Source organism: Podarcis erhardii, assembly GCF_964252035.2.
Source record: "Podarcis erhardii genome assembly, chromosome: 7".
NCBI classification, from domain to species: Eukaryota; Metazoa; Chordata; class Lepidosauria; order Squamata; family Lacertidae; genus Podarcis; species Podarcis erhardii.
This window is the reverse complement of record NC_138511.1, coordinates 11,254,300-11,275,854: the sequence shown is the minus strand read 5'-3', so window position 1 is coordinate 11,275,854 and position 21,555 is coordinate 11,254,300. Positions and strand designations below refer to the sequence as shown.

The window sequence follows — 21,555 nt, the reverse complement described above, 5'->3', positions numbered from 1 at the left end:
CTTTCCCTCCATTTTGAATTTGGCAGCTGGCACCATTTTAAACCTAAATGCTGGAGGTTTTGGTCCTCTTGCAGAGGAGAAAGAGAAAAGATTTACTTAAGCGATATTTAAAAGGTGTGCAGTTAAGCCCAGCTGCCATGGACTTGCAGAGTGTGCCAGGAGGCAGTAAATGTCTGGGGTGGAAGGGACCGAGAATGCTCCCCTCCCCCTCCCCCACCGCCACCCCACAGGTGCCATCTGAAGGAGTCTAGAACACATTTCTAGTTTGAGTGGTTAAATGCCCACAAAAGATAAGCGCAGCCACCCTTGGCCAAGACTCGCTTCCGTGTGCAATTATTGGGCAAGTCGAGGCTCTCCCTGGGACTTCCACAGGCAGGTGTGCCGGCAGCTGCTTCCCCAGTACGAAGTATTAACAGGGAGTGGTGGCTGTGAGGGGGGTGGAAGAGGATGTTGCCCACCAGGTGTCTGCTGCTGTCCCCCCACCTGGTCTGTTGATACCTCACAGCAGTTCAGAATCCACAGAAGCCCAAAACCACTCCCCGCAGAAGATGACTGTTTAATAAACTTGGATAAGATGGCAACACCTTCTTGATCAGTTTGGAGTCCCCTAAACTGTAGTGCGGGTGGCGCTGTGGGTTAAACCAGAGCCTAGGACTTGCCGATCAGAAGGTCAGCAGTTCGAATCCCCGCGATGGGGTGAGCTCCTGTTGCTCGGTCCCTGCTCCTGCCAACCTAGCAGTTTGAAAGCACGTCAAAGTGCAAGTAGATAAATAGGTACCGCTCCAGCGGGAAGGTAAACGGCGTTTTCATGCACTGCTCTGGTTCGCCAGAAGCAGCTTAGTCATGCTGGCCACATGACCCGGAAGCTGTATGCCGGCTCCCTCGGCCAATAAAGCGAGATGAGCGCCGCAACCCCAGAGTGGTCACGACTGGACCTAATGGTCAGGGGTCCCTTTACCTTTAAACTATAGCCCAGAGGGGGCCTTAATGGGACAGCGGCCAGCTCAGCATGACTCGTGATCATTTGCACCGTGATTTCACATTACAGTTTTAAAATCTTAGATAGATTATGGATAGCTCAGTTGGTCAGAGCGTGGTGTTGCAGGTTCAATCCCTGAATGGGACAGCTGCATCTTCTTGCATTGCAAGGGGTTGGGCTAGACAATCCTCAGGGTCCCCTTCCAACTCTATAAAAAATACAGTGGTACCTCAGGTTACATACGCTTCAGGTTACATACTCTTCAGGTTACAGACTCCGCTAACCCAGAAATAGTACCTCGGGTTAAGAACTTTGCTTCAGGATAAGAACAGAAATCATGCTCCGGCAGCGGGAGGCCCCATTAGCTAAAGTGGTGCTTCAGGTTAAGAACAGTTTCAGGTTAAGAACGGACCTCCAGAACGAATGAAGTACTTAACCCGAGGTACCACTGTACAACGTTTCTGCAAAAACTAGGCTTGTAACCCATTTAAAAGAGCATGTCAATCAATGGCAGGAATTAGGCAGTTAAGTTTGCATATGGGTAAAACACAATTGCCCTGGAGCAAAAAGCATGCACTGTTGGGGAAGGATGCATGAATGCACCATCTCAGAAGAGGCATCCCCTCCTGCAGAGAGAGAGGACGACTCCGAAGAGGGCTCTTGCCATGGGCGGTTTTAAATAAACACTTGTATTAAGGCACCCATTTTTTAAAAAACAAGCAATCAAGCCCTACTGCCTGACCAATCAGGGGGACACCTTTTAAACCCATTCAACGTCACAGCCTGACTAATACCATTAATACAAAAGGTACCTCCCGAGAGCTGGACCATTGCATACAAACATAAGAAGCGGAATGTTTGCCGGCAGGTGCCCTGGTGCTTTTTCAGTAATTCACCTTCTGAACATGACACCACTCGGCTGGCCCCGTGCCATAGGCAAGAGCTCAGTAGCACACAATGCCATGCCAAGGCTCTGGCGGGTGGGCAGTTGGCCTTTTGAGATATTGTCAGCCAGCCCCCGAGTTGCCAAGCGAATAGAACCCTCCTTGGCAATCTCTCTTACTTGAAGGCCAGAGCAGGGAGGGAGGCAAAACACACACAGAGAGATGGTGATGGCTGGTGGCAGCACAGAACCTGCCAGCAGGAGCTAAAAAGGAGTGATGGGCGGGGGGGGGGGGGGCTGGAGGGGGGGCGGGAATGTGTGCAGGAAGCCAAGAATATCTGTGTTTATTCCTGAAGATAAACTGCCTTTGTTTCCTGCACATGGGCCTCCCTTTTCACAGAGGCCAGAGGGATGGGAGGTCACAGTATCTTTACACAAAAGGGCAAATTCCTTTTTCCAATCCCGCCCCCCTCCCGCTGGAGGAAGCGGCGGCTGCAGAATGCGACTGGCCTTGGGAAGGAGACAGCTACAGCCCAATGGTGGAACGTGTGGGCAGGGTGCAGATGGGGGGTGGCCAGGCCAGCAGAAGTCAATGCCCCCCCACCCAGTGCAGTTTGCTGCAACCCCCAGGGTCTCCGCCAAGCAGAGACTCTGAAGTCTCCTCCTTGCCCAATACCCGTTGGTGCCAGAAAACTCAAATGCAGCGACACCCGCTTGCCTTACTCTGTACTCTTTGCAACACCTAGCACGCTGGAGCTATTTCCTCCCAGAAATTCCATGTTTAAAAAGCCAGGGCGAGAAAAATAAACACCACTATTGGAGGAGAGGGATTGCGGGTGGCGCTGTGGGTTAAACCACAGAGCCTAGGACTTGCTGATCAGAAGGTCGGCAGTTCAATTCCCTGCGACGGGGTGAGCTCCCGTTGCTCGGTCCCTGCTCCTGCCAACCTAGCAGTTCGAAAGCACATCAAAGTGCAAGTAGATAAATAGGTACCGCTCCAGCGGGAAGGTAAACGGTGTTTCTGTGCACTGCTCTGGTTTGCCAGAAGCGGCTTAGTCATGCTGGCCACATGACCCAGAAGCTGAACGCCGGCTCCCTTGGCCAATAAAGCGAGATGAGTGCCACAAGCCCAGAGCCGCCCACGACTGGACCTAATGGTCAGGGGTCCCTTTACCCTTTACCTTTATTGGAGGAGAAGGGAAGCTCACCACCCAATCACTAATTCATTTGTGTGACTTGACCCAGTTAAGAGGGAATGCCAAGCAGGCCATCATTTAGGGGATTCCCAAGGCCTTCCCATGGCACTAATGTTTTTTGGGGGGGTTACACAGGATTCCTTAGCAGGTGAAATCTGAGAGTCGCGTGTGGGTGTCGCCTGAAATCGTTCAGACGCTGATGCCAAGAGATTGCCAGATAAATCTGGAGAGCGCGGCAAGCCATTTAAGCAGCCATGAATCAAGGCTGGAAGAGCAAGGAGACAGCCAGGAGAGCGAGGCAGAGTGGAACAAAAGGACATGTCAACCCTTGCCATTCACAGCACCAACAGCCAGTCTGGTTTAATGAGGGCGAGTTTATAAGCCAGCGGGGTCCCTACCCAAGCCTCATATACAGATGCACACATACTCTCTCTCTCTCTCAGGGGAAAACAATGCCCCCATTCACATAGGACAGAGGACCAGTGTCTTTGGAGACACCCCTGCTAAGGGTCCAAGGCTTGGGGCTTAGTTGGGGGTGGAAGATGGCTGGGTGCTTGGTCTGCATATGATTGCCACATCTCCCCAGATGGATTGGAGAGAAGATGGGAAGCTGCTTCTACTTCTGCTGCTGCTGCTGTTAAGGATGCTTTGAGGCAGGCTGGAGGCTCACTGGAGGTGGAGATGCCATTGGAGGAGGGAATGGGGGGGGGAGGTGGGAAGGTGCTCCCCCTTTCAGAAAGGAGGCCCGGATTAGGAGATCTGGAGGGGGGGCTGTGCCATGACTGGGGCAGCTAACAGGGGAGGGCAGCCTGGAAAAGAGGGAGAGGGGTCCACAGAGGAGCAGCTTATCCCATCATGAGAGAGAAAGTACCAAGGAGCTGGGGTTAGGCAGGTAGGCTTCTGCAAAACGCTCAAGGAATAAATGGCTTAGAAGAAGAGGAGTCTGGATTTTATATCCCGCTTTATCACTACCCGAAGGAGAAACAGAATTGTTAGAACCAAAGACCAAGGTACTATCTAGAATGTATAACTTGCTGCTAAAATGGAATACACAAGACGAAATGGTTAAATCGGCTATGATAAAATGGGCACAGGACATTGGGCATAACATTATGTTTGAGGACTGGGAAAGGTTGTGGACCACTGGGCTGAACTTCACCGCATGTAATGCTCTGAAGGAAAATGTAATGAAAATGATATATAGATGGTACATGACCCCAGTTAAACTTGCCAAAATATACCATTCGTCTGATAATAAATGTTGGAAATGTAAAGAAAATGAAGGAACATTCTTTCACCTCTGGTGGACATGCCCTAAGGTGAAGGTCTTCTGGGAAATGATATATAATGAGCTGAAAAAGGTATTTAAGTATACCTTCACAAAGAAACCAGAGGCCTTCCTTCTGGGTATTGTCGGCCAGAAGGTGTTAAAGAAGGATCGAACATTTTTTATGTATGCAACAACGGCAGCAAGGATTCTCATCGCAAAAAATTGGAAAACTCAAGATCTACCCACACTGGAAGAGTGGCAGATGCAGCTGATGGACTATATGCAACTGGCCGAAATGACTGGCAGAATCCGTGATCTGGGAGAAGAGAAGATGGAGGAAGACTGGGAGAAATTCAAGATGTATCTACAAAAACATTGTAATTTGGCTGAATGTTAAGAAGGATGCTAGATTATAAAAAACTGGCCACCACTAAACTAGATTTAAATTTGATGATAAGTGAGACTAAAGAAAATATAAAATTTTTTGGAAGAAGTGCTAGATTATATTTGAATGAGTGGACATGAGATTGTAAACAAGTTGATAATTTGTTTGGAAAAAATTTTTTACGATGTAAATGGGAGCGGGAGACGTGAGGGAGCCCAAAGAAGTGATGAAATTGTTGTGACAGAAGTAAGATCGTTTATTATTTGTGCATTTATATTTAAAAACTTTAATAAATATTTATAAAAAAAAAAATATCACTACCCGAAGGAGTCTCACAGCGGCTAACATTCTCCTTTCCCTTCCTCCCCCACAACAAACACTCTGTGAGGTGAGTGGGGCTGAGAGACTTCAGAGAAGTATGACTAGCCCAAGGTCACCCAGCAGCTGCATGTGGAGGAGCAGGGAATCAACCCGGTTCACCAGATTACAAGATTACCGTTCTTAACCACTACATCACACTGGCTCTCGAAGGGAGGAAATGGCTCTACGTTCCTCCCCCCCAAGAAACAACTGATGGAGGGAACTTCTCCTAGGTGTGCGGTTGAGAGGCAGGGATGTAACAAGGAAGATCAAGGCAGAAAGGAGTTAGGGGGGAAAAACAACAGCAGTTATTCCTCTCCACCCACCGCCATCACTCTTGGAGCCAAGGCCACCCTTTCTTCTTTTTGATTCCCAGAAGCAGCCCCCCCCCCACGGCATCTCCCCTAGCACCAGACAAATGCAGAGGGTGGGACAAAGGCATTGGCTGTCACTGTGGAAACCAGGCTGGGTCTGCAAACCAGCACTGATGGTGGTGTGGGGGTGCGGGGCGCCGTTGTATAATGGCAGGGAGGAAAGGAGAGAATTCCTCTATTCTGCTCCAAATCCAAACCAACACATCCTGCCAGACTAGATGGGAAATCAAACAAGTGTTTCTAGGCAACACTCTCACCTTTCTCTAAAAGAAAGAAAGAAAAAGAAAGAATTTGGCTTTTGATGAAATCCCGCACATGGTTGCAGGAGGGCGAGCGGCAGCAAGATAAATGTGTTCTGCATAAGCTCAGAGGCACTGAAACTCCGGCAAGAGGTGGTTATCAACCACAGAGGGAGTGGACACAATGTCCAGTCCCCCGCAGCAAGAAAACTATCTCTGGATCTCCAGAGGCCAAGCAGCATCACTCTCAATGGAGATTAGTGGCTCCTTAGCACCTCTCTGAGCCCCACTGCACCCCATGTGTGGCTAAAAAATGAGTAAGAAGGTAAAATTGCACTCCCTTTAAATGCAGGCTTGTTCAGCCATGTCTCCCCCGAGGGGTACATTGCTCTCTCCAGTCATGGATTCTGTCCACTCCATCGAAAAATTGAATTCCTTCTCGATGACGTTGGAGAGAGGCCATCTGAAGAAACTGAGCAGCCAGCAGCTCCCTTCCCCATGTTTTGGCTCCCCCTTTGGCCTCCGATATCATGCAGGAGGGAAGTGAGATAACAGCCTCTATCAGGTGAGCCTGATAGTGTATATGGGGGAGAGAGAATGCTTGCTCAAGATGCCTGTATTACTCCATAACCTTCAAGGTTCCTTATCTCCTTCTCCCTCTCTCTTTGCAAAACCCAGGCACATTCCTGAAGCAAAGCCTCTTGGCGGCTGCCTCCTCCTGCCGCCCCCCACAACTCCCCACCTTCCAAGAAGGGGGCTCACTCAGCTGGATTGGTGGGGAACAGAAGAGGAAGACAGGTGTGAGTGGAGGTGACTTGGCTGCTGCCCTCACTTCCTCTATATGGCAGTATAAAAAAGGAGTTTGGTAAAATGGAATTCAACCGTGGAAACTTCTATATACAAGAGGTACATGAGCTTTGACATGAGCTGACTTGCGAGGCCACTTGATTCTCTACTGATCCACTCTCCCCTGTTAACCGATTCTCTCCACATTTTGAATCCCCCGAAACAGAAGGGCAGTGCAAGGGCTACAGCAGTACTGAGAGAGATGGGTGGTCCAAGGATCTGACTTGCCATTAGGTAGCTTCCTAGATTCTTTGTCTAACAGAGAAAGTCCTGATGCAGAAAGGCCACTATTCCAGAACCTGGAATTGAGAGCTCTTCTAGGATCAGGGGCTTAGGGGGTGGGGAAGGGGGGTCTCTTTCTCTCTCTCATACACACGGCAAGAAATGCTGAATGCCTAACATTTCTGGCCAGACTGGAGACTGGAGACGTGTAGAATACTTATCTTCAGCCTTTGTCAATATCAAACTTCACCAAACAAATGGACCAAGGGGTAGCAGCAGTGAAATACTTAACAAGCAACATTAACACTTTGGCTGAGAAATAGTAATAATCTGCTGGGACCATGCAGCAGGGCAAGACAGAACTGCAGAGAAAAAGGAACATTATGGGTTGGCTTCCTGTTAGTCGTCTCCCCACTCCTGTGGCGTACTAAGGCAGATTTGAAGTGGGGGGTATGAAAGAAGAGAACAGCCAGCCCATCCCATAAGAAACTTGAAGACACATTTCCTGGGGCTCTCATGTGAGTTGACAAAGGATTAGAAGTCTGACATTTCCATGGGCCCCAGTAGAGAGAAACTGCTGGTACCTGACAGATCCAGCACTTCTCAGAGTGGAACCTGCCTGTTTGCACCTGACCAGCGTCAGATAGCTGGAAAGACTGGGAGCGTGAGGGGCAGAGCCCTTGTGGGTGCTATGCTGACATAACAGCCCCCTGGAAGTCCTTGTGGGTGCTATGCTGACTATGCCCCCCACCCCGGAAGTCAAGTTCCCAACTTGAGGGCAAAGAGAAACAGCAGCAACAGCTGCCTCACATATGTAGAAGTCATAGAGCCTGCCCTGGACACTTTATGGAAGCGCCATTTTTGTTCAGGTGGGCTTTGGGTGACTAGGATGAATTGTGACATCAATTGCACCCTCCGTTCCCTTCACTGGGCTCTTACAAGTATTGCTTTGTCCTAATGCCGACCGGGAAGTTCAGCGACGCAGGAGTAAAACAAGAAGCAAAGCCTAGTTACCTCTGCAGCTGTCCCCGTCCTTTTCGTAGCCCTCGCGGCAGCGGCATTCGCCAATGGGCACCAGCCACTCCCCGTCCGAGTTGCAATGCATGAACAGGTCCTCGTTGGCCAAGGCATCCTTGACGCACTCGCCCGACACCTTCGCCAAGGCCTGCGAGTCAGCGCCAGCAATGGTCTCGGGGAAGCTCGCCATGTTGCGGAAGACTTTGGGGCATTTCTTGTAATAGATCCGGACAGACAGGAGGGCCACACAAGCCCCAATGTCCTGGAAGGCCAAGTAGAAGCCCTTTCGGGTGAGGGGGCCCACCGAGCGCACTTCCATGTTGATCTTGACATTGCGCGTCTCAAAGTCCTCCCGCACCGTGATCTCGTCCGGGGCAATGGTGTCGATCTTGCGGAACTGGCGCTTCTGGAAGTTGATGCCATAATCCACGTCTGACTCCGCGTAGAAGAGGTTGAAGGTCTCCTTGCACGTGCCGGTGGCGCTGGGGAAGCTGTTGCAGTCTCGGACGGTGAACTTGAGCTCAATGAAGATGCGCTGAGCTTCGCCGCGGTAGATCCAGTTGGTCCTCAGCCAGTTGTCCTGCTCCCCTTCCATCACGTTGCAGACTGAGTAGATGTAGATGAGGGACTCATTCATGACGTTCTGGAGAAGATCCCACTGGGGGTGGGAAGAGAAAATGGCTGCCGTTAGAGGAAATGTTTCTTCTTGCACAAGTAATAATCTGTGGAAGTGACAGCCACTGGAAACAGCAGCACACCACAAAAAACCGATTTTGAAACAACAGGTTCAAGCAGAGACTATTTGTGGTTCAAGTGCCATGCAAATGTAACGTCTTCATTTTCAACTATGGCTAATCTGCTGTCCTGGGAAGCTGCTAAGTCAGACACGAAGGCCACAGATTTCCCCTACTGACTGTTCCAAGCATCAGATACTCAGAGATGGCCTTTGCCCACCATCAAGGAGCCTTTACAGGGCCTTCTTGGTAGCAGCTCCTCATTTATGAAAGGCCCTCTCTAGTTTGGTGCCCCTGCCTCTCTCACTAACACCAAGATAGACATTTGAGATGTTTTGATTCACCCAAGTGTTCGATGGCTCAAATATATACTGTTTCTGGCAACCTTGAAATTGTTTAGCTATGAGGATATTAGATGGCTTTTATTCATTCATTCATTCATTCATTTATTTTTAAAATCCTGTTTGCTGTCCTGGGCTCCTATGGGAAGGAGGGATAGAAATTTAATGAATAACTAAATAAAAGTAAATCTTTAAAAGCCACTCATGTTAATCCCAAGTAAATATTCTTGGGGGGTGTGTTTTTTTAACGCAAAGTTTGCTTAGGAATTCTTCTCTTCCTTCCATGCTCATATTGCCTCTGCTTTGAAAGGAGCATCTGAAGCAGATGTAAGAATTCAATCTACATTTCCCAAGTCATTATACCTGCCGTTTATTTCTCCCAAGACGCCTACCCCTGTTTCCTCCTCCTTTTATAATGTGAGGTAATCAGCAACGGCCAAGCTTCAGTTCCACTAGCAACCCACTGCCCTGTGATGGTCTCACCATCAGGCATCTTAAGGACAGGGGTGGGTACCATTCAAAGGGCAGCGTACTCTTGTGTTTTGCAGGGAAACTGCTTGCACAAAGCAGTTTCCTTAAAGCAGGAGAAACCTGACAACAAGACTTACCCCTGCGCCGTAGGGATTGGTGAGCCAGCCCAGATCCCCTTGTGCCTTGGCAAAGTCCAGTACGACAACTAAGGAGAAAAGGGATAGGAAGAAAAAGACGGTTATCGCATGGAGGACTCTCAACCTCACAGAGAGCTTCATGCTCTGCAAAGGAGACAGGACCAACTCCTTCCTCCCCCCCCCCCCAATTTTTGTTGTTGGATCCTATAAAATTAGGGTTTGGGAGGGGTATAAACATCCCTGGTTGTGGCATCAAAAACAACGCAGTGAACAGCTGGAGCTTTCCAATGCCAGAGTGGGGTAATTTTGATTTGGACACATAGAGGTTTATGAAGTCCCTGCCACATTAAGCTATGAAGAAGTAGAAGGAAGAGAGATGGAAGGAGAGGGGCAGGGAGCTTTCCCCCTCCAGTGCTCAGAGAACCAAGCTGCTCCCAACTTACACTGGTGAAACACTTTCAGACCAGAAAACCCTGCCTCCAAATCCTAGCTGGGGCTGTTCAGTGGTGACAGGGAGCAACTCTGCCCATGCTCAGGGACGCTGTTATTTAATACCACTGGCCATGTCTTTAAAGTCTAAGCCCACCAAAAAAAACCCTTTCCCAATACAGTGGTACCTCAGGTTATATATGCTTCAGGTTACAGACTCCGCTAACCCAGAAATATTACCTCGGGTTAAGAACTTTGCTTTAGGATGAGAACAGAAATCGTGCTCCGGCGGTGCGGCGGTAGCAGGAGGCCCCATTAGCTAAAGTGGTGCTTCAGGTTAAGAACAGTTTCAGGTTAAGAACGGACCTCCAGAACGAATTAAGTTCTTAACCCGAGGTACCACTGCAATGCTTAGGAGACCATGGTGTGGAACCCCAGGCACTTGGTGAATCTGGAACAGCAAAGAGCTCCTTTCTCGCAGCCAGCTTGGGAGTCCCTGCCCTTCTTTGGGGGGGGGGTTGATATTAACATCCCCACAAAGTGGGTGTCAGGCTGCAGAAGGAGCAATTTTGCCCTGCCTCGTTACCCAGATCAGGCCCAGGTGCACATAACTCTCTGCAGTGTCAGCAGGCCAGCTTTGCCACAGGGCCCTTAAGGAGCCTGAGTCAAGTTGAGTAACACAAAGGGGTTTCTTAATCTCCTGGTTGTGGCTGTGGTGTCCCAACTTGAACAGCTAAGCCAGCCACCCAACAGGGCTCCTAGCCTGAGTTTAAGCGGGCTGGGAAGTGGGCAGGGGATGGTCCAGCCGGGATGGATGCTGAAAGCATGCCTTTGGACAACACTGAGCTATCCTGTTGGATGCACCTACTGCTCTTGTGGGAAGGGCCCTGGAGCTTTCACCCTCCCAGCTCCCAAAATAAGATCAGTGCCATAGTTCACACAGCCATTTCGCCACTCGTGCTACACAGGGCCGGATTTAGGTTCGATGAGGCCCTAAGCTACTGAAGGTAATGGGGCCCTTTCTATGTCCAGCTGTCCTTTGTCAACAACAAATTGTCACTGTTTTCTGTGTTGAATATATGCTATGTGGTCATTTACGGACCTAATAGGTATCTAAAGCCATTTGCACCTGTTGCCATGCAACCAGTCCTTGCAGAATGTAGGCACCCTATATACGGAAATGAGCAAACCAGTGATATTTTAGGGAGCAGGCTAGCAGGCAGGGCCCATTGCTTACATCACAGGAGCCTACACAACACAAAACACTGTTGCTGTATGTAGGTTTTATTTTGTTTTTTATCTTATATTTTGGAAATGTACATCCAGGGTTTTTTCTGTTTAAATTTTTTTGGGCCCCCAAGAAAGTGGGGCCCTAAGCTATAGCTTGTTTAGCTTATATGTAAATACGGCACTGGGGCTACTTCTGAAGTGCTCATGCAGCCCCGCTGGCCAGAAAACAGCACCTTGTCCCTGACTAAGGGGGAGGAGGGAAGGGGGTTTCGCTGCCCTGCCCTGTGGCTGCAAGGAGAGAGTCAACCTCTTCCTTTTGGGAGCTGATTGAGAAGATACGTCATGTGTCCTTCTGGTACAAGGCAGGTGCTTTCCTTCATTTTCAGTTCAGAAAACTACACACATTGCAGAAGCAGATACACGTGTTTCCTCCTCCTCCAGCTGGTCTCTCTGTCGTGCTCAGTTTGGTGGGCTTACATCCACTTAGTTTTAAAGCATGTTTTCATTGCAGCCATGCTTGTTACACTAATCAAATTATTGCGCCTGTGAGAAAACAGGCCATAAATGCCACTTAATGCTCCTCTACCTGCAGCAAACACATAATATATTTATTATTTCTCTTTCCTTTGGTTTTGGGTTGCAAAACAGCTCCCCGCTCCCCCGGTTAATTGTTTTTCATACTAGCATGTTTTTCACGGCAGTCGGCTGAGCATTTAGATAAATGCTTTTGTGTCCAGTCTAAATCCACCATTGTGCAATGCTTATAAAAAAGAATAAAACCCTGCCATCTCCCTAGATCAACAGAAGCCGGCCCTCCCAAGCAGTATCACCTGAACTCTTTGATTAGAGAAAGATAGGAGATTTGTAATTCTCCAACTGAGTGCTTTGGAGAGCACTGGGCAGGGAGGGGGAAGTCTCCTGCAAAATCCAAAAGTGCTGAGATAACAGGAGGGTGCCTGTTCTCTCTCTGCATGCTTCACGACTCTGCCTTCTCCGTGGATGGGAAATCTTGTTGACTTCTCTGCTTCAGCTGCCTGCCTGTGTCCCTGCCCAAGGCTCTGGCTCTGCTCCTGCCTCCTTTGCAGGGCAGAAAGATGGAGACGGTTGCCACGCGCTGCTCTCTTAAACCCTGATAGCCACCGGTCGTGCCTCCTTGGGCAAGAGTTTTGTGAGCCAAGTCTGCTGACAGGAAGCTGCCCTCGGACATCCGACATCCGGAAGCCCTATTATCTCACTCTTATCTTGTAGTCAAGCTCCTTCCTTGGTTTACTTCTATATTTTCCCTGTTGGCGGGGAGAAAGGTGCTGAGTAACCTGCTCAGGCTGTAAAGCAGAGGCTGGTTGTTTGGGAACAGGGTGGGGGCCCCATGACAGAAGGGCAAAGGGCTCCCAAGAGAAAGGGAGGGAGGTAGGTGGGTGGGTGGCCCCCAGGGATTGGGAGGCCAGCTTGGCCAAGGCCAGGCCGGCAAGGGCATCTCCAGAGAGCAGTCCCTGGGCACAGTCCAGAAACCGTATTTCACCTGCAACTGAACAAAAGCCCCAAGTCTTCACAAATATGTTCAGCTGGAGGAAGGGGCCTGCAGAGGCCAAAATAGGGCCTGGTGGGTGTGTGTTTTTTTGGGGGGGGGGATTCTGCTGAAGCAACAAACATGCACTCAGGAAGCTTTTGCAATCGCCAAGGAACCTTCTGCAAGCAAAGCAGATGTGCCCCGTCTTTCCAAAGCTGCCTTTTTCACGAACTCTGGCCCAGTGCTGTCTACTCGGGCTGGCAGCAGCTCTCTAGGGTCCTTCTTTCCCGCCTGCAATCCTTCTAACTAGGACTCAGCCTGGGAATTTCCGCATATAAAGCAGGTGCTGTATCTACTGAATTATGCCCCCTCCCCCAAATCGGCTCTACCTGGCCCTCCTCTCTGCAAGGGCCCTTCGCTTGTCTCTCCGCAGACAGAAACCCTGCCAGCCTTTCGGGGTTTCTTGCGGCTGCTGCTCTCCAGAGATTCTTTCCCCCCCACAAATCTCTTCCAGATGCAGTCTTTGGATGGGCTGCTTAGGTTTGGTTGCCAGAGCTCTAAACCTCTCATTAATGTCACATCCCAGCATGGAAAACTCGCCTGGTGCATCTCCGAGAGGGAGAGACGGGTGGAGTTGCCTGCCTCTTTTGCCCTGGATCCTTGCCCTTCCCTGCTCTCACGGACACTCAGTTTGATTCTCGGACTTTGGACCAGCAGTAAAGGGAGGAGCAACCAGTCTAAGCATCTATCCCCAGGAATCTGCGGCAGCAAAGAGCTGGAGCTGACCAGAGGTGCCTTCTGAGTCTCCCAGGAAGCACCCAAAACTGCAGTTCCTGGCTTTCCCTGACTTGAGCAACCACAGCATAGAAGGGACCTCAAGGACCATCTAGTCCAACCCCCTGGAATGCAGGAATAAGCAGAGGGATCAAACCTGCAACCTTGGTGTTAGCAGCACCATGCTCTAACCAACCGAGCTATCAAGGCAGAGCACATTTTAAAATGTGCTGGACTGGCACCGCTGCACTGACTGCAGGGCTGATATGGTGGGGATTTGCCTCCTTGTGCTGCCCTCAAGCCAAGGAGCTGAGCTGTGGGTTGCAGGGTATCCCTCGCATTGCATGGCAGGCTAAAGGGTTTTTTTTTGCTCCTGAAGGCCCTTCTGCCACTCCACCAGAATGCAACCCTGCGGGTCCTGCCTCTGTACCCAGCAAACACTGAGCACCACAGCCCTCTCTTGCCTTAGGCACCAGGTCATAGAACCACAGAGTTGGAAGGGACCACAAGGGTCATCTAGTCCAACCCCCTGCAATGCAGGAAACTTCAGCCCAACTCGAACTCATGACCCTGAGATTAAGAGTCTCATGTTTTTCCAAGCTATCCCAGGCCTTTGGAAAATGGAGGCTTCTAATACTTGTCTACCCACAGCCAGCTTTGCTGGACCCATTTAGTCCGGCATCCTGTGGCCAAAGAGAGGCTTCTGGGAAACTCACAACCGAGGCATGAAAGCGACTCTCCCTTCCCTCTTTGTCCCCCAGGAACTGACATTCAGTGTACGCTGCCTTGAAATCAGACTGAAACTTACTTACTTTATTTATTTAAAAGCCCCAAGGACTAATAACCACATACAACGTATTTATTTAGGACATTTATAGCTATCCCTTCCTCCAGCCAGCTCAAAGCGATGTACACAGACCCTCCACCCAATTTATCCTCACAACCACCTTGCGGGGTAACTTGGGGTCCTAGCCCTGATCCAGCCTTTCAACCGCTATACCGCACTGCCTCTCCTTTCCCAGCCCCCTTAAAGCAGGAAAAAATGGCGACCCCCTTCCCTTCCCTAATCAGAACCTATTCAGCTATTTTGATTTATTGCTAAAGAAAGGGGCAAGCAAAGCTCTCTTCCCTCCCCCCACCCCAACTGCCTGCTTGTCATCCTGCATGGTTTCCCGGGACTCTTCACTTAAAATAAAAATAAATAAATAGGCAGGCAGCATCTGGAACAGCTTTTCTTTCCCACCAACTTCCAGAGTTAATTTTAAACTTTGCTCTCCCCTCCCTTCCCAGTATGTGGATTTGATTTTTGATTTTTTTTTGACTGCCTGTATTTTAGCCACATGGAAATGGGGAGGGAGGGAGGGAGAGAAAAACCGCCCCACAATTCTATACATGACAGAGGATCCATGACCAAGTGGTACACAGGAATCTGCTAGTCAGGAGCGCAACAGGATCCACACAGAGCCCAAAGCCAAAGATTACAACGTGATCTGCAAGAACAGCATTGGCCAAGCTGGTGCCCTCCTGCTGTTTTTGTCCATGGCTCCCATTGGCACTGACCACCAGTCAGACTGGCCTTAACACAGCAAGCACAGAAAGCACTGAAAACTCTTACACCTCAATTGCCTCCCATCCTTTAAAAACCCAGCGCCAACTACATGGTACCACTAAGACTGCAGGGGGGGGGGACTCTGGGGCTGCCAGGATTCAAGTCAGGAAGATGCCAACGTTTCTCTGGGCATGCACAAAGTGCGTTTGCCCGACTCCCCTGAGCCACAAACCGCACCTGCACATTGGGGGTCTGCAAGGAAGGTTTAAGGGCAAAAGATGCCCCAGGTGGACGTCAGCTCCAGCACCTCTTGCTTTTGAGAAAGTGCTGATGGAGCAGAGAGGAGGTACTGAATTTCCTACAGTAACAGTAAGTCAGGGGGTTGCTGCAGGCCCAAACCAATAGTTTTGGAAAGGACAGAGCTTAGTGGCAGAGGGAAGGCTACCCTACTGAGTCCCAGGAAGAAAGGAAACCTCTGCCAGCCCAAGTGCAGACAATACCAAGCGAGACGGATCAAGGGTCTGACTCTGTCTAAAGCAGCTTCCTGTGGTCCTAGTGCGGTAATGAGAGAGTGCAAGTCTGGTGGCTCCGAAGAAAATGTTCTGGGTAAGGGTGAAATTTTGCTGTTTCAGTTTAGCAGCACAAAAAAGAGAAGTGAAAATTTACACATCCCTCCCCATCAGTTCCAAGCTGGGAGCTGCAACCAGATTGAATTAACCCTTTGCATTCAAGGCCAATTACTTTTAGGCATCTTGGGAGAAAAAGAACGCTGATCAGAGAGTGTGTCTCAGGGCGCTGCTTTGGAAGCCTGAACTTACAAGGGTTGGCCGCCCCCCTCCCAGCTCCAGAGACTGACAAGAGACGGCTACACAGCAGCCCAGGGCTGGAGAGGAACTGTTTACTGGACATATCCCTGCTAGGCTCCCTCCCTGGCGTAATTAGAGAGCCCAGGCGGCCATCCAGCCTCTTCATTAACATTCCTGTCTTCTCCTGCAAGCCAGTGGGCTCTTCAGGTTTGGAAGAGGCAGGACCACCCCCCCTTCCCATGGGGAACCTGACTCACTCCAGCACCACTAGCGCCTCTCCGCGCCACCAGACGCGCCCCCCCCTCCAGTGGCTTTTTCAAAAGAAGCTGATGAATGTGCGAAAAAAAAGAAAGAAGAAGAGTGCGAAGCCAGCGCTACTGCCGCCTTTGAGGCTAAAGGCTTGGAGCGGCTGTGTCTCAAAACCCATAATCCACATTTCTCTGGTCAGCAAAGCTTCCGTCTCAAAGTGGCTGGATGGGGGCTGCTGGCTGCTTATGCCAACCCTGGCTTCTCCTCTTCTTCCTCGTCAGCGGCTGAGTTTGGGAGTGGACACAGCGGGCCTTCTTTTCTGGGGACACTTCAAGTGAGCCTCCCAAGCTGCTTTTGCAAGTACAGTCAAACAGTTGGTTCCCAAAAGCCTCTGTTTTGGAACGCTTCGGCTCCTGACCATCAAAACCCCTGACGTAACCGTTCCGGTTTTTGAATGATTTTCGGAAGCCAAATGGCTTCTGAGCTGTGTTTTTCATTTTCCCCCATTGACTTTGCAGCCAGCCCATGGATCCTCGGTTTTCAAACTTTTTGGAAGCCAAACGGTCTTCTGGAACAGATTACTGGTAAGTTCAAAAACCAAGGTTCCACTGTACCAACCAGCAGGGCCCGAATGGGAAAAATGTGGCTCCAAGTAGTTGACCAAACATGCTGCTGGGTTTTGAAGCCATATGCCATTCAATTCCCCCCCCCTGCACACACACCCATCAACCCCATGCCATGTTATGCTGTACTTCCTTTTTAGATGTTCCACCTGGGTGGGGGGCTTCTTACCATTTACTAAAGAGCAGGTCCACCAGGGAGCATTGAAAATACCTTGTGCAGAAGCTCCAAAGTGCTCCCTGCCCAAGCCAAAAGGAACTGCTCCCCTTCTCCATGTCCCCAGGGATTCTGCCTGGGTTCCCCAATGATGGCCAGCTGGGCTCTAATAACTCCAGGGAGGGAGTCTAGGAGGGATCTGTCCAGTAAACAGGGAGTGCTCCTTAAAGGTAAAGGGACCCCTGACCATTAGGTCCAGTCACGGACGACACTGGGGTTGCGGCGCTCATCTCGCTTTATTGGCCAAGGGAGCCGGCGTACAGCTTCCGGGTCATGTGGCCAGCATGACTAAGCTGCTTCTGGCGAACCAGAGCAGTGTACAGAAACGCTGTTTACCTTCCCGCCGGAGGTACCTATTGATCTACTTGCACTTTGATGTGCTTTTGAACTGCTAGGTTGGCAGGAGCAGGGACCAAGCAACTGGAGCTCACCCCGTAGCAGGGATTCGAACCGCCGACCTTCTGATCGGCAAGCCCTAGGCTCTGTGGTTTAACCCACAGTGCCACCTGCGTCCCTATTGAGACTCCTTAGGGTAGTGATAAAGCAGGATATCAAATCCAAACTCTTCTTCTTCTTCTTCACAGCTCCCGCCCACTCTGGTTCTGAACTTTGCATTTTGGGGACTTAAAGTACCCTGTGCTACATTCTCCAGAGTTCTGCTCTAATTATCACTGTTTTGCTGCTTCCTCCCACTTTGCTCTGCCCAGGTGTGAAGAAAGGTAGTGCAGGCTGCCAGGTCTTTTAAAAGGGGAGCAGGTGATAAACACAAGAGTTTGTAGAAAACACAGGAAGCTACCTTAAAGGAGGCTGTAATTCTGGTCCATCTCGCTCAGTGTTGTCTACACTGACAATGGCCCCCTAGGGTTTCAGGCCCGGACTCTTGCTCAGCCCTAGCTGGAGATGCTGCCAGGAACCCAGGGCCTTCTGCAAGCCACTGAGCTATGACCCTTCCCTGGGAAGAACAATTTAGGAAGGAGAGCAAAAATCGTGTGGTCCCTTCATGAAAAGGGGTGACATATATCCAAAGACCAGGACCGGAATGGTTGGTCATATAAGCCAAGGCTGGGGATCCTGTGCCCTGCCACATGTAGCTGGACTACAACTCCCACAATCCCTCACCACTGGCCACCAGTATCCAGACAGCCACAGGTTCATCCCCAGCCCTGCCCCAGAACCCCTTCTTGCTTCTCAAAGCAGCCTTCCCTCATCTGGTGCCCTCCAGATGTTTTGGACTACGGATCCCATCCATTCTGCTGGGAGTTGTAGCGCATGCCAGCAGGAGAGCACCAGATTAGGGGCAGTTAACCCCATGGCTTCCCCGTAGCTCAACCCCGCAATACCAGATCAGGTTGTAGTGACTAGAGAGATTAGCAAAAGCTTTCTGTACATGCTCCAAGGACTAACAGGGCTCCACACATTCCAGAGACAAGACGTACCACTGAAAATATGCTCTGGGGTGATCCCCTGGGGCCAAATATTTAAATCCTGGCTTTCAGGCAGAAAAAGTACACACCTGTGGGCAAGTCTGGGCTTGTTCCACGGAAGGGCTTAACCTGGAAGGAATTTTGCTGCTGGCTTGCCCCCCACTGAGGTGCTGGGTCAAGCGCGGGATAGGCCCAAAGACTGGTCCAATACAATTCAAGGACCTTCAGGAACACACCAGCACCAGGTTCCAGATTAGCCCCTTGAAACTTCAGGTTTTAAGGGGATAATCTGGAAAGGATTAGCCCCTTGAAACCTGAAGTTCCAAATATCAAATGTATAGTCCCAGGCTCAAATATTCCTGAATTCCCAGATTCTGCTCAAAAGGGTGCAGAGTTCAGAATTACCGACTGTATAAGGGAGTTGGAGCAATGGCTCCAGCTGGTGAGATCCTGTTCACGGAGACCGTGAAGACGCCTAATTTCCAGTATGGCAGAAATCAGAGTAAAGGAAATGGAAATGGCCTCCCATACACACAACCCCAAATCTCTCTCTAAGAGGAAATCTGCCCCTGCTTCCCACACCACCCTGAAAAAAATGGAGATTGTGGGTGATCAATCTCCTGGTGTTGATTCAGCGCCCCTCCCTGACCCACCCTTCTCTTGTGGCAACCAGAATATTTGCCTCCCTTGCCCAACCTGGCATGAACCATCCCTGCCACAGCAGCGGAGGCTCAGTTGTGTAAGCAAGGCGTGTGAATCACCGCATTTCCCAGAATGTTACCAGCAGGGCCCAGGATCGGAACCTTGCTCTCCTGCCTTCTAGCCAGTGGGCAGTACTATTTCCTATTTGGGGGAAATCAGGTGCTTAGTCCCAAAGGCCTGGAGCAGAGGCGTATGCAAACTTCTGCGTTCCACAGAACTCTTCTTCAGACACAAGCCTCTTCCCTGTCCATCCATGTGCTTGATCTCCCAAGTCAGAAATATGCACCTGCCCAAAGCCAATACCTAACACGCCAAGGAATAAGTCGGAACTCTTTTTTAAAAAGAAGATCTATCTATTGATCCAACTCAGGAATTTTAAAAAATGTCCTGCAACAATTTGCGCCTGTTTAAGGAGCTATTCAAGACTCCAAAGGCCGCATTCTGCTTAAGGAGCTCGAACCCGTGGAGGAAAGAGGTTGCCAGCGCCCCATTCCTCAAACGCGGGGCGCATCCCAGGAGGCCGAACAACGGACCACAGGATAAAGACCGATCCAAGGCCCACCTCACCCAGTATCCTGTTCCCGAGCAGGACAGCCAGGTAGAAAACCCCCAAACAGGCCATAAAGACACAACAGACCCTTTCCCACCGCTAGTTTCCCAGCACGGAGAACTTGCAGGTAGACTGCCTTCGAACCGGGAGGTTCTGCTTTGCTAGACCTACGCTCCTCCATTACCACAAGGTGCCGGGTCCACACAGCCCCTTTGGTAAGGAAATCCATCCATTAGCTTTCTGCGGCGCGAAACGTTTCTTTTCCCCGCGCCGCTCGGAAACCCAGCGGCGGCCTCGTCGCCTCTCCAAACGCCCCCTCGCTTCGCTCCCCCCCCAAAGGGACGCGCCCCTCTTCTTCTTGCCCGTCCCTCGCTGGAGATTTAAATCCGCACCTGGAGTTTAAAATACGCGCACCGAAGGACCCGCGCCGTCTACGCACCGACTTTGGGAAGGGCAGGGGGCACCGGAGTTCGCCAAAGCGAGAAAAACCTTTTCCTGTTTTTGCCATGCCGGTGAACAGAAGCGACCCCCAGCCCGCCAGCCCCCAAGCCGGCCAAGAGGCAGTCTGTCCCGCTCCGTCTCGGGGTCCGGGAAGGGCAGGCAGCCGCGCGCGTTTCCCCTTCCCCGGCGCGGCTCTCCGTCGGCGCTCAAGGCGGCTGGTCGGAGCGCGGCGTCGGGGGCGCGAGAGAAGGAGAGTCCCGGGCCGGGAGGGGGAGCTTCTCACCTTCGCGGGTCTGGGCGCCCTGGAGCGCCGCCTGGAGCAGGAGGAAGAAGGGGACGAGGAGAGGGGCGCCGGCCCCACGGAGGCTGCCCATGCTGTGCCCGGAGCAGCGCCTTCCTGGCTGGCTGGCTGGCTGGCTGCTCGCTTCGCTGCCGCCGTCGAGGAAGCGCCTGAGCAGAAGCCGTGTCGCCTCCGCAGCTCCGGAAAGCTCAATGGGAGCCGGTGGGAAAGTTCTCGCCCTGTTCATTCATGCCCATGCTGACGTCACGTGAGCCACGCCCCCCAGCCGGCCGCGCGCCTCTCGCCTCGCTCCCGCGCTGCCCTCCGGCCCGGGACAGAGGGATGCAGGAGGCGCAGGCGCAGGCATGATCCGGTTTCCTGCCCGACGGGGCGCGGCGCAAAGGGGCCCTGGGGCCCCTTGCGCCCCACTCGGCTCTGATCGCATTCCCTGGCGGCCTGGCGAGGGCGGGCGCACTCCATGGCCCCTGCGCACCCCGGCCCGGGACTCACCCTCGACCCCGGGGGTCCCCTGGAAAGTTGGCTCTTCCCTCCATGCCAGGCTCCTCTGCTCCCAGGAGGTACAGTAGTAGGCAAAGGCAGAGCTTCCTTATGGATGGCGATGCTCAGGTGCTCCCTGGATACACACTGAACAGCCACATCAAAATCCATATGATATATTTGTTTAAAGAATCCTGCATGCTGGAGGATAAAGGTAAAGGGACCCCTGACCATCAGGTCCAGTCCTGGCCGACTCTGGGGCTGTGGTGCTCATCTCGCTTTACTGGCCGAGGGAGCCGGCGTACAGCTTCCAGGTCATGTGGCCAGCATGACTAAGCCGCTTCTGGCGAAGCAGAGCAGCGCACGGAAACGCCGTTTACCTTCCCGCTGGAGCAGTACCTATTTATCTACTTGCACTGGCGTGCTTTCGAACTGCTAGGTTGGCAGGAGCAGGGACCGAGCAACGGGAGCTCACCCCATCGCGGGGATTCGAACTACCGACCTTCTGATTGGCAAGTCCTAGGCTCTGTGGTTTAACCCACAGCACTACCCGCGTCCCATGCTGTATGATAACTGGGACCTAATTTACAGGATCGTGCCCCAAGGATGGCCAAAATAACATAGCAAATCGTTCTGAGGCATGCGGTATTGCTAGCCCTGTAAATATCACCATGCAAGCATTTGCCTGTGGACTGTAGGGGCCCCCTCCCCAATTTTTGTAGCCCCTCTGACCCAGATTCCAAAGTTTCCTGGCCAGTTGAGGCCCTTTTTCAGAATGACACACAGGCCCTTCTGTTCCTCAGCCTATGAGGTTTTCCCCAATTA

The 21,555-nt window shown here is 51.3% G+C and overlaps 1 protein-coding gene across 2 annotated transcripts in view; it reads right to left on the bottom strand.

The window, feature by feature from the left end:
- EPHA2 (EPH receptor A2) overlaps nt 1-20,426 on the bottom strand; it is a 35,514-nt gene extending 15,088 nt beyond the window's left edge. For both annotated transcript variants that reach the window (XM_081870881.1, XM_081870882.1), the window contains exons 1-3: nt 20,236-20,426; nt 9,455-9,522; nt 7,769-8,429 (exon numbers count right to left, since the gene is read on the bottom strand). In XM_081870881.1, coding sequence (XP_081727007.1) covers nt 7,769-8,429; nt 9,455-9,522; nt 20,236-20,326 — 820 coding nt within the window. In that variant the 5' untranslated portion in view covers nt 20,327-20,426. The remainder of the gene's footprint in view (nt 1-7,768; nt 8,430-9,454; nt 9,523-20,235) is intronic.
- Nucleotides 20,427-21,555: the final 1,129 nt, after the last annotated feature.